This window comes from Manis pentadactyla, chromosome 10 (genome assembly GCF_030020395.1).
Source record: "Manis pentadactyla isolate mManPen7 chromosome 10, mManPen7.hap1, whole genome shotgun sequence".
Classification (NCBI taxonomy): Eukaryota; Metazoa; Chordata; class Mammalia; order Pholidota; family Manidae; genus Manis; species Manis pentadactyla.
The window spans coordinates 34,383,757-34,399,750 of record NC_080028.1 but is presented as its reverse complement, the minus strand read 5'-3'; the positions used below and the strand labels follow the sequence as shown (position 1 = coordinate 34,399,750).

The 15,994-nt window shown below is 39.0% G+C and overlaps 1 protein-coding gene across 1 annotated transcript; it reads right to left on the bottom strand.

Moving 5' to 3' along the window:
• Positions 1-5,240: 5,240 nt before the first annotated feature.
• Positions 5,241-10,110, bottom strand: LOC130678984 (lysozyme C-like). Its single transcript, XM_057486577.1, has 4 exons — positions 9,908-10,110; positions 8,322-8,486; positions 6,694-6,769; positions 5,241-6,159 (listed from the first exon to the last, which is right to left on the bottom strand). Exons 1-4 carry the CDS (start codon positions 10,062-10,064, stop codon positions 6,093-6,095), a joined length of 465 nt encoding a protein of 154 aa, XP_057342560.1. The 5' UTR covers positions 10,065-10,110; the 3' UTR covers positions 5,241-6,092.
• Positions 10,111-15,994: the final 5,884 nt, after the last annotated feature.

Below are 15,994 nucleotides of genomic sequence, written 5' to 3'. Positions count from 1 at the left end.
ATTAAAATAAATTTAAAAAATAAAATTACTTCCAGCTTAATATTCCATACCCAGGCAACTGTCAACCAAGTGTGTGAATAGAATAATGACAATTTCAGGTATGCTAAGTGCACCAAAACCACCTCTTATATACCTATTCTCAGGAATAGTCTGTCAATGTGAGCCCACAAAATGAGGGAACAAACTAAGAAAGAGGAAATTATGAAACACAGGAAATACAATAAATATAGATGGAGAGAAATGAAAAGATACCAAAATGATGCTGAAAGAAAGAGCCCAGTAAGATAGCTATGTAGTAGGCATAGACAACAACCAGTCCCAGTTAGATACGGTGGTGGTGAGAAATCCTCATGAATTACTGCTGTAGAAAGATGACACTGACACAATTATAGCTGCATCTGAAGGCTTGAGAGATTTTAATATCAGACCGAGAATTTTGGAGTTGAACTAATGACAGATACACAGAAAACTAAACATATTTAAGAATCATGCAGTTAGCTGGAAGAAAAATTAAGATCTTATATGAGAAGTTACTGTATTTATGTCTATGTGTAGGGAAAATGGAAATTTTATGTCCAGGATTCTCACCTGATTCTAATATCGTCCATTGTATACACGTGATGATGTAATAGTTAGCTTGCTTGCATACCTGTTGACAGAAAGCTGTTCACAGCCCATAGAGCTCCACCCAGAGCAAACTCAGTCATGGAAGTATGGGCCAGGGAAGGGGTGGAGAGGAAACAAACAAGCACCTGGCCGTAATTGGCCAGGCTTCCATAGGTCACCGTCAAGACCCACCCACAGAATTCTGCTGAGTGTTAAGAGAAGGAGGGGCAGAAAAGGAGGATGGCAGAGGGAAGCCCTTGAGCCCAGAGCTGGGGAGCAGGAGGGAGAGGAGACAGAGCCAGCAGCATGGCAGTGCCTGGGGACCAGAGGCTGTAGCCAGGTCAGCGAAGGAAATGGGCTTGTTGCTTGTACATAGCTGGGTGACTGCCGTGAGCATGAAGCTTGGTATAAGCCTGTTTTTACCCACAATGTTCTTTGTCATTATCACTCTAAATTCATAGTGAACTTCCACAAGAGGGGAACCCCTCCTCCAGGAGCAACACTATGTAAATACTGAATATCTAACAAAAAATAATATGATTACATTGGAAGAATGGCTTTGAGGAAGGGTGCCATGTGTAATGGACACGGGGGAAGAGGAAATAATGCCTAATTCTTAACTTCCATAGGGGGATATCAATACCCTAATGAGGAAAAATCAAGGAACAATATAAACCAAATACTTAAAAGCACGGAAGTAATATAAAAATGTTATTAAGCTGAAAGACTAGAAAGTGGTTTCCTGTGAAGGGGGAGAAATGGGGAGGTATGTCTTTCATAACACACCTTGTAGAATCTGAATCTGAAAACACTGAAAATTTATAACCTTATTAAAAGTTAAAATGACTAAAAAATAATTTGCATAATGGACATTTTACTGAAAAATATTATATCTATGAATGACATTTGTCATTCCTGATTCTAATTTTTAGTAATTCCCTTTAGCAACTTCAAGAAAATATTTTTTAAATGAGTCCACAAAATAGAAGTGCAAGAAATACACCCAAGGCTTATAATAATACTAATAATAATTAGTGCTACCCGAAGAGCTCAGTATCATTTGGAATATCACTGTGCATTTCAAATAATATCCTGGAATGACACTAAGCAACAGGAATTGAGTTTCTTTTAAAAATGATTAAACATTGATATTTTAATCCATTCCCTGTATAAGAGCAGAAATTTGGTTTGGGAACTTGATTGTACCAAAATAAAAGGTATAGGAAAGCATGATATTTATAAAAAATATTAAACAAAATCATTAACAAACATTGCTTTCCCTGTTAGCCAATTTTTGCTAATCTCTGGCTGTTTCTTCAGTCAGCCTATGTTGTTGGGCTATCCAGGTGCTTCTTGAATATATCTCATCTCTGCATCTGAACTGTCACTCTTGAAGTTTCTCTCCCCTACTTCGAGTCATTCTTTGTACACCTCTGAATATCCTAATATGAATAAACCCATGATTTTTCTACATATATTCTTATCAGAGTGGTGCCACAATCTTGGAACTTAAGGCTGCACCTATTTTGGGGCTCTGTGCTGCCCTCCCATGGCGAGTCTCTGCACTACAGTTCCTTAGACTTGAGACCCGACCCTTGGAACGCAGAAGCTGCTGTACTGGAATCATAGGAGCTTGAAAAGTTAAGAAAAATCTCAGAATGCTCATCATGGGGGAATATACTAAATAATCAGAAATAGGTTCATTCAATCAGTTGTTACTTACTGAGCATGATGTTCCAGACATTGTCCTAGGTGTTTGGAATATGGGTGCAAACAAGAGTAAAAAATTTCTGCCCTCCTTCCTATCAGGACAGGGTTCTGGCATGGTGTGTCAGAGAGGAAGCACAGGAAAGAGGGTGTCCAGATGTGGGAGAAGGGGTAGCGCAGTAAGGGACATCAGAGCCTGAGTGGAGAGCATCTATTCCATGGTGTGGCAGTATTGGGAGATGGTTACATACAGCCAAATTCATCAAATGCATACATGTACTAAGAATCCACTTTAAGGTTATTAAGGACAATGGGTGCCAGGTTTCTCACCATCACAGAAGGGAGTTACCAACATGGAAAAAGAAAAACTAAAATGAACACTCTAGGGTAGGATTGGAATTAGAAATATTGATGTGAATTCAATATAAATAGACATAGAAATAAATATGGGTAAATACATGTATCCCCTAGTTCTGTCTATTGATGGTGCTTAGGAACAGTGACACTCTAGTCCACAGATCTTGTTTTTTAAATACCATAGTGGATAATATCCATTATGAGGAGTAAGGCTCTTTGGACAAATAGCTGATTCCAGGCTTTGAACAGGGGGAGAACACAAGGAGTCTTAGAACATTTTGTGACAGAAAATATGTAAGTGCTCAAAGAATGCTGTCAAAATGTCACAGTGACACAGAAGCTAGCTTGCAGAGGTTCTTCTACTGGTCAAATCAGGGACAATGTGAACATAAAAATAAATGATAGTAATGGGTTATAACTCAATGTAATTTGAAAAAAATAGGAAGCCATATGTCCATAGTGATATAATATATTGTACAAATTGAAATTTTGATGAGGAGTAGTCTCAAAGTACTTTACCCTTCCAAATACTTCACAGGAAAACGACTTGCAGACATTGCTCTAAGAAAATGCTCAAAGTGAACATCATCAGTGACAGAACATGTTGAACAGCCCACCAACCCCAGAGGGTGCAATGAGAGGAGCTCGGCATCACTTCTGTGGTATTTCTGCCAAAGATACATAACCTCATCTAATCAAGGGCACATCAGGAAAACCTTAGGACATTTTACAATGTGACTGGTCTGCAGCCTTCATAAGTGTTAAAGTCATAAAGTCGGGGGAAAAAAACTGAAGAAATGATCAAGACTGAAGGAAACTAAAAAAACACATAATAAAACAAGACAACCAAATACAACACATGATTCTGCATTAGATCTTTTATCATGAAGGACTTATGGAGACAACTGATGAAATTGAAGGGGATCATATGACTAGGCAGTAGTAATGCATCAGTGTTAATGTCCTGATTTGGTGATGTTTTGAGGTTATGTAAGAATTATATATTGAAAGCCACTGGGTACCTTGCTGGTAATTTACTCTCAAACTGTTCAGAAAACGTGAAAGGCCTTTGTACTGTACTTGCAAATTTGAGAAAGATTGAGATTATTTCAATATCTTAAAAATGGGTGGAAAACTCTGGTCTTTTGGACATTGTATTTCAGCAAAAAGAGACAAATAAGTAAAACACGTAGTCTATCAAATGGCTGTAGGCTTGAATGCGGGAGCACTCCCCCAGCAGAGAAGTAAGTGTAAGATAAATTCTAGCTGAAATAAGCAGGCAAAGAGAGGCAACAAAGGGCCAGGTAGTTTATTTGAACAAAACACCCGGGCGAGATTTCCCAGTCTCTAGAAATGGAGGCTGAGGAAGCCGCGCGTCAGCAGACAGGCAGCGAGTTTTTAAAGAAGGTAGGGGGAGGCAGAGCTTAGATTCACAGCGGTGCGAGGATTGGCTAGCCCAAGGCACATTTTTTAGGTTGGGAGGGGGCAGCAGCCAGGAACTTTGGCACGTCATCAGTGTCCCACGTGCTTGCTCCTCCCATCAGTGCCTCCAGCCTTACAGTAAGCATCAAAGAAGGAAATAGAAAAGTTAGGTAACAGAGGAAGAGCCATCCAAGAAGGACTGAGAAGGAGCAGTGAGGCAGGATGTAAACAAGAAGCTAGGAGAGGAAAAGTTTTCTAGAAGTATGAAGTGGTTCACTTTGTCAAATGCTGCAGAGAGACCAAGTAAGATACACAGAGAACAGGCTATCACCAGAACTGGCCCCAAGGAGTCTAGGGAGGAGACTCAGAGGAGCAGTTTTAAGTGAGTGAGGATAACAGCCAGATTAAGAAGTGTTGAAAAGACAATGAGACATGGGGTTGGTGTCGTTTTCTCATCCCAGAAGTCTTGCTGTAAATGAGAGCAGAAAATGATGCAGTTAGAGGGTTATGTAGTGTTAACAGAGGGTTCTTTGTAGGGTGGGAGGTTACCAGAGCAGTTTATACAATGGCAGGGGTGGTCCAGCGAAGAGGGAGAAACTCGGGATGCAGGAAACATTGAGCTGGCTTGGAGGAGTGAGAGAGAGAGGAAGGAGACTGCGTGTACGGGCACTGTGGTGGGCAGGGGGCAGAGGAAGGTGGGATCACCGCTGTGGGTGCCAGCAGGGGAGAAGTCCATCTGAGGGGCCTCTATTCTCTCAGGGTAGACTGGGGCCAGCTCATCTGCTGAGAACAGAGAGGGGTGGAAGGGCAGGGTTGGGTGTGTGCCAGGGCTTTGAAGAGAGAGGAGAAATAAAGTAGTAATAGTCATTTTGGGGGGTGGGGACACCACCACAGAAGCATTGTAGAGAAGTGACTAAAATGGCCAGACAGATTTGATGGCTCATTTGAGATTTGCAGTTGTGAATTCAAAGTGAGAACTGTCAGCGTGCTTGTGGATTTTTCTTCAGCAACATCCAGCTGCTGTTCAGGCACAGATGTAAATATAGGATATATTAAGAGTGTCAAATCATTTTTATTGACATATATATTTTTTTCTTCAGAGAATCTTGACTCTTGAGAAAGATTTCTAAAAAAAGAAAGACAAAGTATGCATTGCAAAGTATTTAATAATTTTTTTTACAACATGCATAATTTCAGGCTGGTGGTTAATTAGGAATTACTTCAATACTTGCAAACCCATCTGCCTCAGGATTTAGTCATAATGCACGAATCTAAGTCAGTAAAATTAAAGAACAGCAACAGCTCATCTAATCCTTTATATTCCTTCGTGATCAGCAAGATGCATAAAAGAATGCCTTAAAGGGCTAAAATAGATTGATGTGTAAAACGTGAATTTCTTTCTAAAGCAACATTTCTAAGGATATATTTAAACCAAAGGTCCCATTTCATAGAAGCAAAATTCTTAATTCAGGCTGCCTCTATTTTTAGCCATTTGCCACTAAGCTCCTTTAAAAATGTCATATTCCTCAACAAAGAGTGTTTTTTGCTTTTTTGTTTTTTTTTACCATGTTTGGAGATGATGGAATACTTGAAGATGTCACGTGTATACAGCTGGCATTTTGCCTAAGATCAACTTGTTTTAATATAATCTTTTGTTACATTTTTATTTACTAGGGAGTACTTGTAGCATTCAAGATTAAGTCTGGGTTATTTGTTTGATTAATAGCTGAATGTACACTAGAGATGTATTTGAGAGCTGAAATTTTGGATAAATTTTCACCAGCATTATTTCTTTTAGCAAATTGAAAAATGTGGGCTTAATTTCAAATAATAAACACATTAGTAAATAGTAAGCCTTGTAAAAGAAAGACCATATTTTGTTCCTGTTCGAAAGACTAAAACGTTTGTTTGAAAGAATGGTAGCATGAACTTTCACTCAACTACTCCTCGTTTAATGTGGAAAAAGAGACAAAATACGCTGAGGGAATAGAACTGCATAGTTAAACGCGACAGTTCCGGACATACTTGGAGACATCTCGGTTTTGACAATGACTTCTCCACGCCACCCTGTAAAGAAAGGTCAAACAATGATAGGTTAAACCCTATCTTCATTAAATGTACATACTTCAAATCCTTTGGAAGAACAAAATATTTTATCACTAAATGGAATACAGGCTACAAATAGATTCAGGCACTGCTAGTTATTAAATGGAAATATGTAAACCAAGTACTTCACATCTCCCCAAAGTCCTCAGGCATGGAATTCTGAACATAAATGTTGAGTTATGTGTATCCTACAACAGCAACTGCAAAGTACCTTCCCCATTTACATTATTCCAAAAATAATTTCAAGACATGACCCGTAACTGGTAGAGCACTCAGAATCTTAAAAACTCTAGGAGTCCCATAAAATAAATCAAGGAGTTCAAGAGTCAAGATTCTAAATCAGTTAAAGTAGATTGTTTCTAGGTAATATATTGTTTGGCATAAGCCTTAAGCTGCAATTCTCAGCTCTCAGTAGCATGTTTTGGTCTTTGAAATCTCTTACTTCTCTCATAACAGTAAGGTAAAATAGTTTTCCCTTTTAATGCTTCAACATACCAGGCTTTAATGCCTTGTTCACTGACAACCCTCTTTGCACAGGTGACGGCTTGAGTGATGTCATCTTTCAGCAAAGCTGAAAAAGAAGTGGTGAGGAATGAAGACAACTTTCATAGAAATTTCATTTCAAGCTTAGGATAACCATTTTTAAGTTTAAGAGTAAGCCAGCTTTATTCTCTTAGGCTGAGGAAAGAACATTAAAATTATTGTCGAAAAGTCCATGTATCTGTGAATGTTAGGGAAAAACCTTTTCTTCATTCCATCCCATTTGGCATGAAATAAAAGATTTTTTCATTTACCAAAGTCATTGGAAGTTATGGAATATGTAAGTAATGTGATAGGGGGTTCTCTTTATACTAAGCACATGAAAAAAACAGCTTAGCAATTTTTTAATCAGAAATTCTACTACAGGAATTTATCCAAAATAAGTAATAGGAAATGCTCCCAAACATATATGCACAAGGCATTTCATAGCAATTAATAAAGGGGGAAAATGAAAAACAACCTAAGTGCTTAACAGTGAGAGTTAGGTCAATACATTATAGAATATTTATATAGTGGAATTCTATTCATCCTTCAAAATAATACAGATTTGTATTTAATGACACAGAAATAATTCTGTGATAAAGAGAAAATTAGAAAACAGTATATATAGTACAATTTCATTTTTTTAAATACATGGCTTACATGTTTGTATGTGTGTACATATGTACATGATAAAGCTTGATATTCATATACATGACTGATATCTATTCTGGAAGAATATATACCAAAGGTCACCATGGTGATAAATGTCTGGATGTCTGGGTAGTAACAATTTTTATATGATGACCTCAAATTATTATATAACACAAAATATTTTTTATATTAAATTAACCGGTTACAAAATAATATTCTAAGACTAATCTCTATTAGGAATTTTAACACTTAAAAATGTAACTATCAATTTTTCACTACTTACCCGATATTTTATACACTAAAAAAAATCCACATTATTTCTGTTTTTATAAGTTCAATAGAACATTTGTTTTATCCCAATTAAATAAATCCATAAATTAACTTAAGTATAACAATGATTATGTATGTAAGAAGTGTAGTTTTTGGAGGTGCAAACTAAAGAATTTAGAAATGAAATGTTATGTTTCTAATTCACTTTAAAATTGGGTTCAGCAACAAAAAAAATACATACATATATATATACATATACACACATAAAAGAAGTAAATATGACAAAATGTTAACTGTTAAAGTGCATGATGGGCATATGGCTGTTTATTATAATAATGTCTCCAAGTTTCTATCTATTTAGACTATTTCATAATAAAAAGAAAAAACAATTTTTTAAAAAGGTCTGCACCATCAAATCATCCTTAAATCTCCCCAAAGTAGGTTGAAGGAATGGCATTATTTTTGACAAAGCATCAAAAAGTTCGTTTGCAATAAATTAATAGGTCATTGCAGAAACTGTTGTATGTTAGAAAAGAACACTCTAACAGCTCTACAACTTCTTAGGGAATTATGAGGAGGATAATAAAGAGGTGAGGACTTTTCATTTGTATAGAGTCTCTATTCTTGTAAGTATAACCAGATGAGGCTTATGCCATTACACAAATATTGTCTGGCCTTACCGCTGCAGGGTATGTGACAGGCGTTAACTGATCTTGGGGTTTTGCCATCCTCACACCAGTAGCGGCTGTTGATCTGAAATATCCCATAATCGGTGCTTTTGCTTGGACGATTGTAGTTTATAGCCCGTGTGTTATAGTTACTTTCCCATTTCATCAAACACATCCCTGAAAAGAAGTTATAGTTAGTGATGAATGGCAATACCACGTGACTTTAAACTGCATATCATAATCAGACTATTTAGCTATTGTATTTCAATAATGACTTACTTATAACTATAAAGATGTATTTTACTTGTAAAATACTTTAACATTTTAGTGTTAAAAGGCCCTTAAGGAGAATCTCTTTATTAGAAAATCATTTTCTGATATTAATGAAGCAAGATAACAGTTTATAAAATATCTGTTTTCTTTCATTGCTACTATCCTTTCCTGCTCCCATCCCTCAGGCAAGGTTCATCCTAGAATAGAAGAATCAACAGAGTTGTTGAGTGGATCTTTGTACTTAATAAAAGATACCTATGCTGATGAGAAATACTTATTAGGAAAAATAAGGATTTTCTGGGAGAAAGCAATTTTCTTATGCTACCTGAAGGAGAATTTGGATATCATTTTAGAATAGGGAAAGCAAGAGTTATGGAACAGGAAAGACTATTTCATCCATCCCTCCATCCCCCCATCCATCCATCCATCCATCCATCCATCCATCCATCCATCCCTCCATCCCTCCCTCCCTCCATCCATCCATCCATCCATCCATCCATCCATCCCTCCATCCCTCCTTCCCTCCCTCCATCCATCCATCCATCCATCCATCCATCCATCCATCCATCCATCCCTTCACTCAGTCACTCAAAAATAATCATTAAGGGGAATTATTTGAATTCAATTTGAAAAATACAGTGATTACATTGACATGTACGGATTAAAATATAAGGTAACTTTTATTCAGGGAGTATCTTGAACTATATGGAAGAAAAGGAAGAAGAATTAATCAACCAGAGTAAGAAAACAAAGTATCATTTCAAGCTACATTTCAGGGATCCTTATTTAAACAGTGATTGAGGGGAAGTAGGTTCCTATTGACCCTGTATTGAGAGTTCAACATAATTTTGTTGTTGTTGACTTTGCTGTTAAGAATTCCATGCCATGGCAGCAGAATTAAAAAAGAGAAAAATACTGCATTACTCTAGGCTCACAGAATTCACCTTCTAAACAGGAACTGGAGAGAGTCAGTACCCAGAACTTCACAGCCATCCCAGGTGCTCAACTGTATCTTCTAGGCAGCCTACATGTGCCACCGGGTCTGAGGCAACTGGCAAATGCAGAGTTACTAGAGGGATACGATGGGTCCTGGCTTATAGAATAGGATCGAATTTTGTCCTCCCATGCCCTTATTCCTTCATTTGGTATGTCTGATTCTAAAGGAAAAAGTTGATGTTTTTAACCTGTTTTATGAGGTAGTATACAAACCTTCAAAAAAAATTAAGAAGTCCATTCACTCAGAGCCCCTCTTATTATTCATCGTCTGTAAGTCTCTGTCCCACACCTAGCTAATTATTTGAATGGAGAAAGAAGAGTTAACTTACAGTTTGCCAGGCTGACACCCTTAAAGCCATCCAGTCCAAGCCTTTTCACAGTTCTGGCCAACTCACACCTTTCAAAGACCTTGCCATGGACAGTAACAGAAAGGAGAAGAAAGCCCAGAATAAGGAGAGCCTTCATGTGGGCTGGAAAAACAGACATCTATGCCGACTGGAGTGAGCTGGTCCCAGTATTTAAAGTCTTTTAACTTCCGTCTCTTAGTGTTTTGGAGGCCCCACCTTTGAGATATGTAGGAAATGGGAGCTATTTGCTCTGATGTCCTATGAACTAACCCATAGGAAAATGATGAAATGACATTGTTGAAGGAGCTGCTCACAAAGAATCGGGAAGTAGTACTGAGACAGGGACTGTGGGTATAGTCACAGTAGGGCGAGGCCCACCAAAAAAAAACGCAATGCAAGACAATTACAGTCAGAACAATGTAACAATATGCAAAGAAGTCCCTATCAAAACTCTGTGTTAAGCATTATGCAAAGTCAGAGTCACATTCATTTTCTAGGGTAAAGATTTGCATACATCACTAGGAATATAGACATTCTTCAGTGAAATCAGTTAAAGCTCAAAAGGCCAGGAGCAACTTGGACTGGAATGTTTGTGTTCTGCAGATAAAGAAAAGTATCTTAGCATAAACTGTCACTTTACTGTATCAATTACATCATGACAATGTAAAATTTACCTTAGCCTGCTAAAAGGCCGTTTATGTTAATTGCAACTATGTGCTGTTTTCCCTTCTCTAATCATAATCAAGTAATCTGCAACCTAGGCAAAAGACTAATTCGGTAAGCAATCTCAACTATAAACAACCCAAGCAAACAGACAACAACCCAGCCCACCTTAGGGGCAGGGCAGGCTGTCTTACAAGTCTGCACTCCTAACACTTTACCCTCATTCCTGAAAATCCTCAACTGCGCATAAAACCCCTAGACAATGAGCAAACCACAGAATCTCTTGTTCCCTCCTGGAGAGAGCCAGGAACTCTGTCCTTTCACTTTATCTCTAAATAAAAGCCTCTTCTTCTTGTTCTTCTATCTTGAGTGTTTGCAAAGTTCATTCTTTGGCTCCATGAACAAGAACCCTGGCATCAAATTTGGGGGCTTATCTGGGATAATTTTGGAGGTATCTGCATCCAAGCCTGCCTTTTTCTTTCACTGTCCTTATAGAAGGAAGCTGTCTACGGCACAGAACATTGGGCACTCGTCAGCCACTTAAATGGGACTAGCCCGGTCACTGATCTCAAAGTCTCAGACAACAGGGTCCCCAGTGTTCCCCTCAGTGGATCCCCCGTCTCCCTTGGGAGCCAGGAAAGTCACCTGAGTGGACGCCAGGATTCCCTTTCAGAGGCTCTCCTTGGATGCGAGGGACTGAGGAAAGCCATGGGCAACTGCGAGAGTCTAGGCTGAGACTACACTTCAGGGGCTTCTCAAACGTCCGCGTGTCTGGAATCAGACCCCGACAGCCTGACTGGGTGTCCATGAGGAGTGTCTCTCTCTGTCTCTCTGACTTCCAGCCTGCTTCTTCAGGCCGCCCTGGCCTCTGGGTGAGGCAACGATGCTCTTTATTTCCTTTACAGGCTCTATGTGTGCCTCCGTCAAATTTCATGGAATCCGATGCTCACCACTGCAAGGTAGGAGATCCATGCTTCGCTCTTATTCCCCACTAAATGCTGCACTTTTTATCTCAAGAAATGTGTCTGGGCACAATGTGATTAGCAGGATAATTACTATGCAGTGGCAAAAACAGGTGTTTAAGAGTATAGACTCCCCCCACCATAAATGTCTGTGACAGCCTCTGAATTTTAACTGTGGCCTTGGAAAAAATTCCCCTGCTCCTCATTCAAAGCAGTCCTCTTTGGGCCTGCACCACTTCCTCCTGCATAATGTAAATGAAGTCTGTGAAGCAGTCAAAAATGAAACCTGAGCCCACCAAGTAAATGGCTCTATTCTGTTGATCTCCCTTTCTGAGAGGCAGCCTTCCTGAGGCTAGGCATTTCCTTTTCTGTGTCCCCAGGGAAGCAAAACAGGCTTGTGGCTCTGAACAAGGCTCTGGCAGTCAGAGGTCACACAGTCCCTGCACTTATCGGACAGGCAGGGGGCTCTCAAGGAATGATCCCGAGTGTACTCTGCCAAAGTCCATGCAGAGAAACTAGGGTCTTGATCAGGACTCCCAGAAGGCTTAAAGTAAGAGCATACTGGTGAGGTTCCCACTAGATCCAGGGCTCTGAAGCAACTCTTGCTGAATGGGAAGGCAAGAGGGAAATCAATGCAAGGTACAAGCCACACTGGTAAGGAGTGGTTAAGTCCAGTAGGCCTGGCAGAGGAGGTGATTGACCACTGTCACCCAGGCTGCAAGGCAAGGGGATGCCTGCACAGAGGAAAGGCCGACAAGGCATTGCACACCTGTCTCTCTCTCTTAGGGATGGGAGTTTCCTCTTCAAGTTCAAAGCCGGATGCACCTCTGGCATGCATTCTAAAGAACTGGGAGCAATTTGATCCCCAGACCCTGAAAAAGAAGAGTCTTATCTTCTGCACACAAGCCTGTCCTCAATACAACCTCTCTAATGAAGAGAAGTATACAATATAATGTTATTCAGCTAAATTAATTTTGCCACAAGGAAGGAAAATGGTCAAAAGTCCCACGGACTACTACATTATGGAACAAGTTTTCTAAATTCTTTTGGTGGAAATCTATTCTACTTACTGGGTTCATCATTATCCTCAAAATTGGGAGGTTCTTAAACTAGACTCCTTGAGACAGAAAAAATTTATCTTCTGCAATACAGCCTGGCTTTAAATGACTGGTGCTAAAATCATACTTGCATTTCACTTCCAGCGCCCTGGACACACACAGTTCCCATCAGTTCAGAGCCTTCATCGGCCCTGTTAGTCTGGGGCCATCTAGATCTTAACCCAGTTATGTAAACTGATCACCCTTAGAGTATATTCTTAAAAATTGAGATACTTTTAATCAGATAAGCTAAATGAAAGAAGCTGATTTCCTTCTATAATGCCACTTGGCCTCAATACAAACTGCCAAGCAGGGAAAAATGGCCGGAAATGATATATTTAATTACAACATCATTTTGCAATTAGGTATTGGTAACTCAAAACTCTTTGTATCAGTTTGTGTATGTGTTCTTTTATGAACAGTACCTGTAGTCATTATGTCTCAAGCGGTATGTTGGTGTGTCTAAATGTATAAATTAAAGATATTTTTCTACCTCCGGATGGTATTAATAAAAAAAGATTTAAAGACAAGCGCATGTAAAAATTGGCCATTCTAAAACTTACAGAAAATTCTAATAGGAAATATTAAGCATTAACGCTAATTTAAGTTGAACTGAAACAGACATGTCCTTATGGTTATCAGTTGCCTTAATTTATCTAGAGTCATTTAAGTGGATGTTATCTGTCAAATCTTTCAAGAAAAAAATGGTTAAAAAGAGGCTTGACTTTGTGTAATGTTTGGTAAAAGTTTTGTGCATAATCTAGCATGGTTGTTAGGAATGAGTAAACTAAATCATTATAGCAGGTGAACACCTTAATAATAGTGTGTTACAGTGTATTACATTGTGTATACCTACAAACAGCCTGAGAATCTTTGTGGTAACCTAAAACCTTAATATTTTGCTAAGTCAAGTAGACACATTTTGTGCTTAGTGAGAAATTGTGCCAGAAATTATAAAATGTGTTCATAAATTTGTCAATCTAAGAATGCTAGTGTAACAGTTTACAATAGTCTACTTCTCAGTGTTCACTAAAAATTAAGGTACCCTAATGGTTTTAAATTCTAATTAAAACTACTTCAAGTAGTAAAACATTTCTGTATGCAAAAGAATGTGTCTTTTGATAAAAGAAGGTAATTTTGTCCTAAAGTCTAGAACAGTTCTAAAGAGCTGTTTAAAGAGGGAGAACTATGAATGTAAAATTGTAGAATGTTTGTGGAAGAATTGATATGGTCATGCTATGTAAAATTAAAGCAAATGCGTGTCAATATCAAGTACACAGCAAAACTTTTTTTTCTGTTTGTTAAAAGGACAAAGGTTTATTAGTCTACCGTTAATGTTGAAAGATTGCAAAGGATATTCTGATTGTTTTATCAAAGCAGTTTCTCATGTCTAAAGTCTCAGTGAGTTGTCTGAGTACTTAAGAAAATAAGGTCTTAATATTTAAAGGACTAAAAGCTAAATTTTGCTAACAACTGTGTAACCTTCTGTATTTGACTTTAAAATCTTTTATTGCCATTCTGGTTAAATAGAGAAGTATTGTTTCATAGTGACCTTCATACATTCTATTTAGGCAAGTGCCTTAAAAACTTTCTTACAGCTCCCCAAAATCAAATTCAAAAAGGTGCTTTTAGCTCTAATTAACTCTGATATTTTCCAAGTATTTTCCATGTTTCCCTGAAACATGTCAAAGGAATTTTTTCTCCTCATTGCGGAAAATATTTGACTAATTTGACTTATTTATCTGATATATAATAACCTGCTTAATTACCTGGAAAGCACTGTCAAAGGGTATGATGCGAAATTTTGTTACTGAACGTTTTATGTTACAGAGATACCCAAATTTCCTTATGTCTACTGTTGTATAGTAACCTTTCATCAGATCTTTAACCACTGTCATTTATAGTCACTGTTTTATTACTTCTAAACTAGTAAAGAACTAGATTTCAGTAGAGCAAGTGTTAGTTACATAAGATTAAGTAAACTAAGGAAAATAATTTTATGACTTTTTGTTTCAAATGTTGCTAATAAAAAGTGTTTTAAAATTTTCTTGTAAGCTGACAACAGCTTAGTAAATGACAATACCTTTATAAGCAAAATTGAAACATTTATCTTTCTCTCTATTTGATCCCTCCAAAATTTAAAAACTCTCAGTGAGTATTTTTATATTTCATGGCAGTATGTTTATTTGCATAAGTCCAATAAGAATCTGCTTTCCTTGTAACAGGACCAATTAAAAACACTGGTTATATTACCAAGGCTTTAGCTAGAATGTCATACCTGAGAGACACGTGCATAAACTCAGATCTGAACAGACAGCTTTAAGTAACTAAGATTGACTTTATAAAGCCAACAAAACCCCTTGGAAGAACTCGCCTGGTACCTTGCTTACAGGGTTCCCAGCAGCTTTATCAGGTGAGTAAGGAAGGTCACTTCCTGTCAAGTGCAGGAACCTCAAAATGTCTTGGGGACCTCAAGAAGAGAGGAATTTACCTAAACCTACAGGTACTGCAGGAAAAACCTGATGGCAAGTCTGGTTTGGCTTTCTGGCCTCGAGAGGCCTTTAAAAGTCCAATCTGAAATTCCTTATAAAAACTTGCAGCAGAGGGAGGAACCAAGGTGGCGGCATGATAAGGGCAGCAGAAATCTCCTTCCAAAACCATATATATTTTTGAAAATACAACAAATATAACTATTCCTAAAAGTGAGACCAGAAGATACAGTACAACAGCCAGGCTACATCTACATCTGCGAGAACCCAGCGCCTCACGAAGGGGGTAAGATACAAGCCACGGCCTGGCGGGACCCGAGTGCCCCCCCACCGCAGCTCCCCAGCAGGAGGAAAGGAGTTGGAGCAGGGAGGGAATGGGAGCACAGGACTGCTAAATACCCAGCCCTAGTCATCCGCACAGGGAGCGCAAACACACACTGCGTAGTGTGCTGGATATTAGGGAAATGGAACAGTAAAATCTGTGAGTAGGTCCCCGCAGCCGGCGCCCCTGGGACAAAAGAAAAGCGAGTGCTTTTTGAAAGTCTTAAAGGGACAGGGGCCTCACAGGTGGATGGAGGTGTCCCGAAACACTCAGCTCAGCAGCTGGGAATCCTGGGGAACTCCGGGCGCCCTACCCCCCTGGGAGACAGGGCAGCTCTGAGGACCGTCGTGGTGATAAACAGCCTCCTATCCATTCCCCCTTTGGCATGGCCCCACCATAGCAGGGGAGAAGCCTGAGAGCAGCCATGCCCACAGCAACCACCCAGAGCTGCCTTCGCAGCTACCCAGGCCTAAGAGGCCCTGTTGGCACGCAACTGTCCAGCACAAGCTGCCAGGCGTTGCCGTTCTCACAGGAGA

Excerpts from the sequence above, each read along its gene's own strand:
- LOC130678984 (XM_057486577.1), bottom strand. The coding sequence starts at position 10,064 with ATGTCTGTTTTTCCAGCCCACATGAAGGCTCTCCTTATTCTGGGCTTT. Across the intron at positions 8,487-9,907 it reads GGGTGTCAGCCTGGCAAACT|GGATGTGTTTGATGAAATGG; the intron begins GTAAGTTAACTC and ends ACTTCTTTTCAG. Across the intron at positions 6,160-6,693 it reads GAACAAGGCATTAAAGCCTG|GGTGGCGTGGAGAAGTCATT; the intron begins GTATGTTGAAGC and ends CTTTCTTTACAG.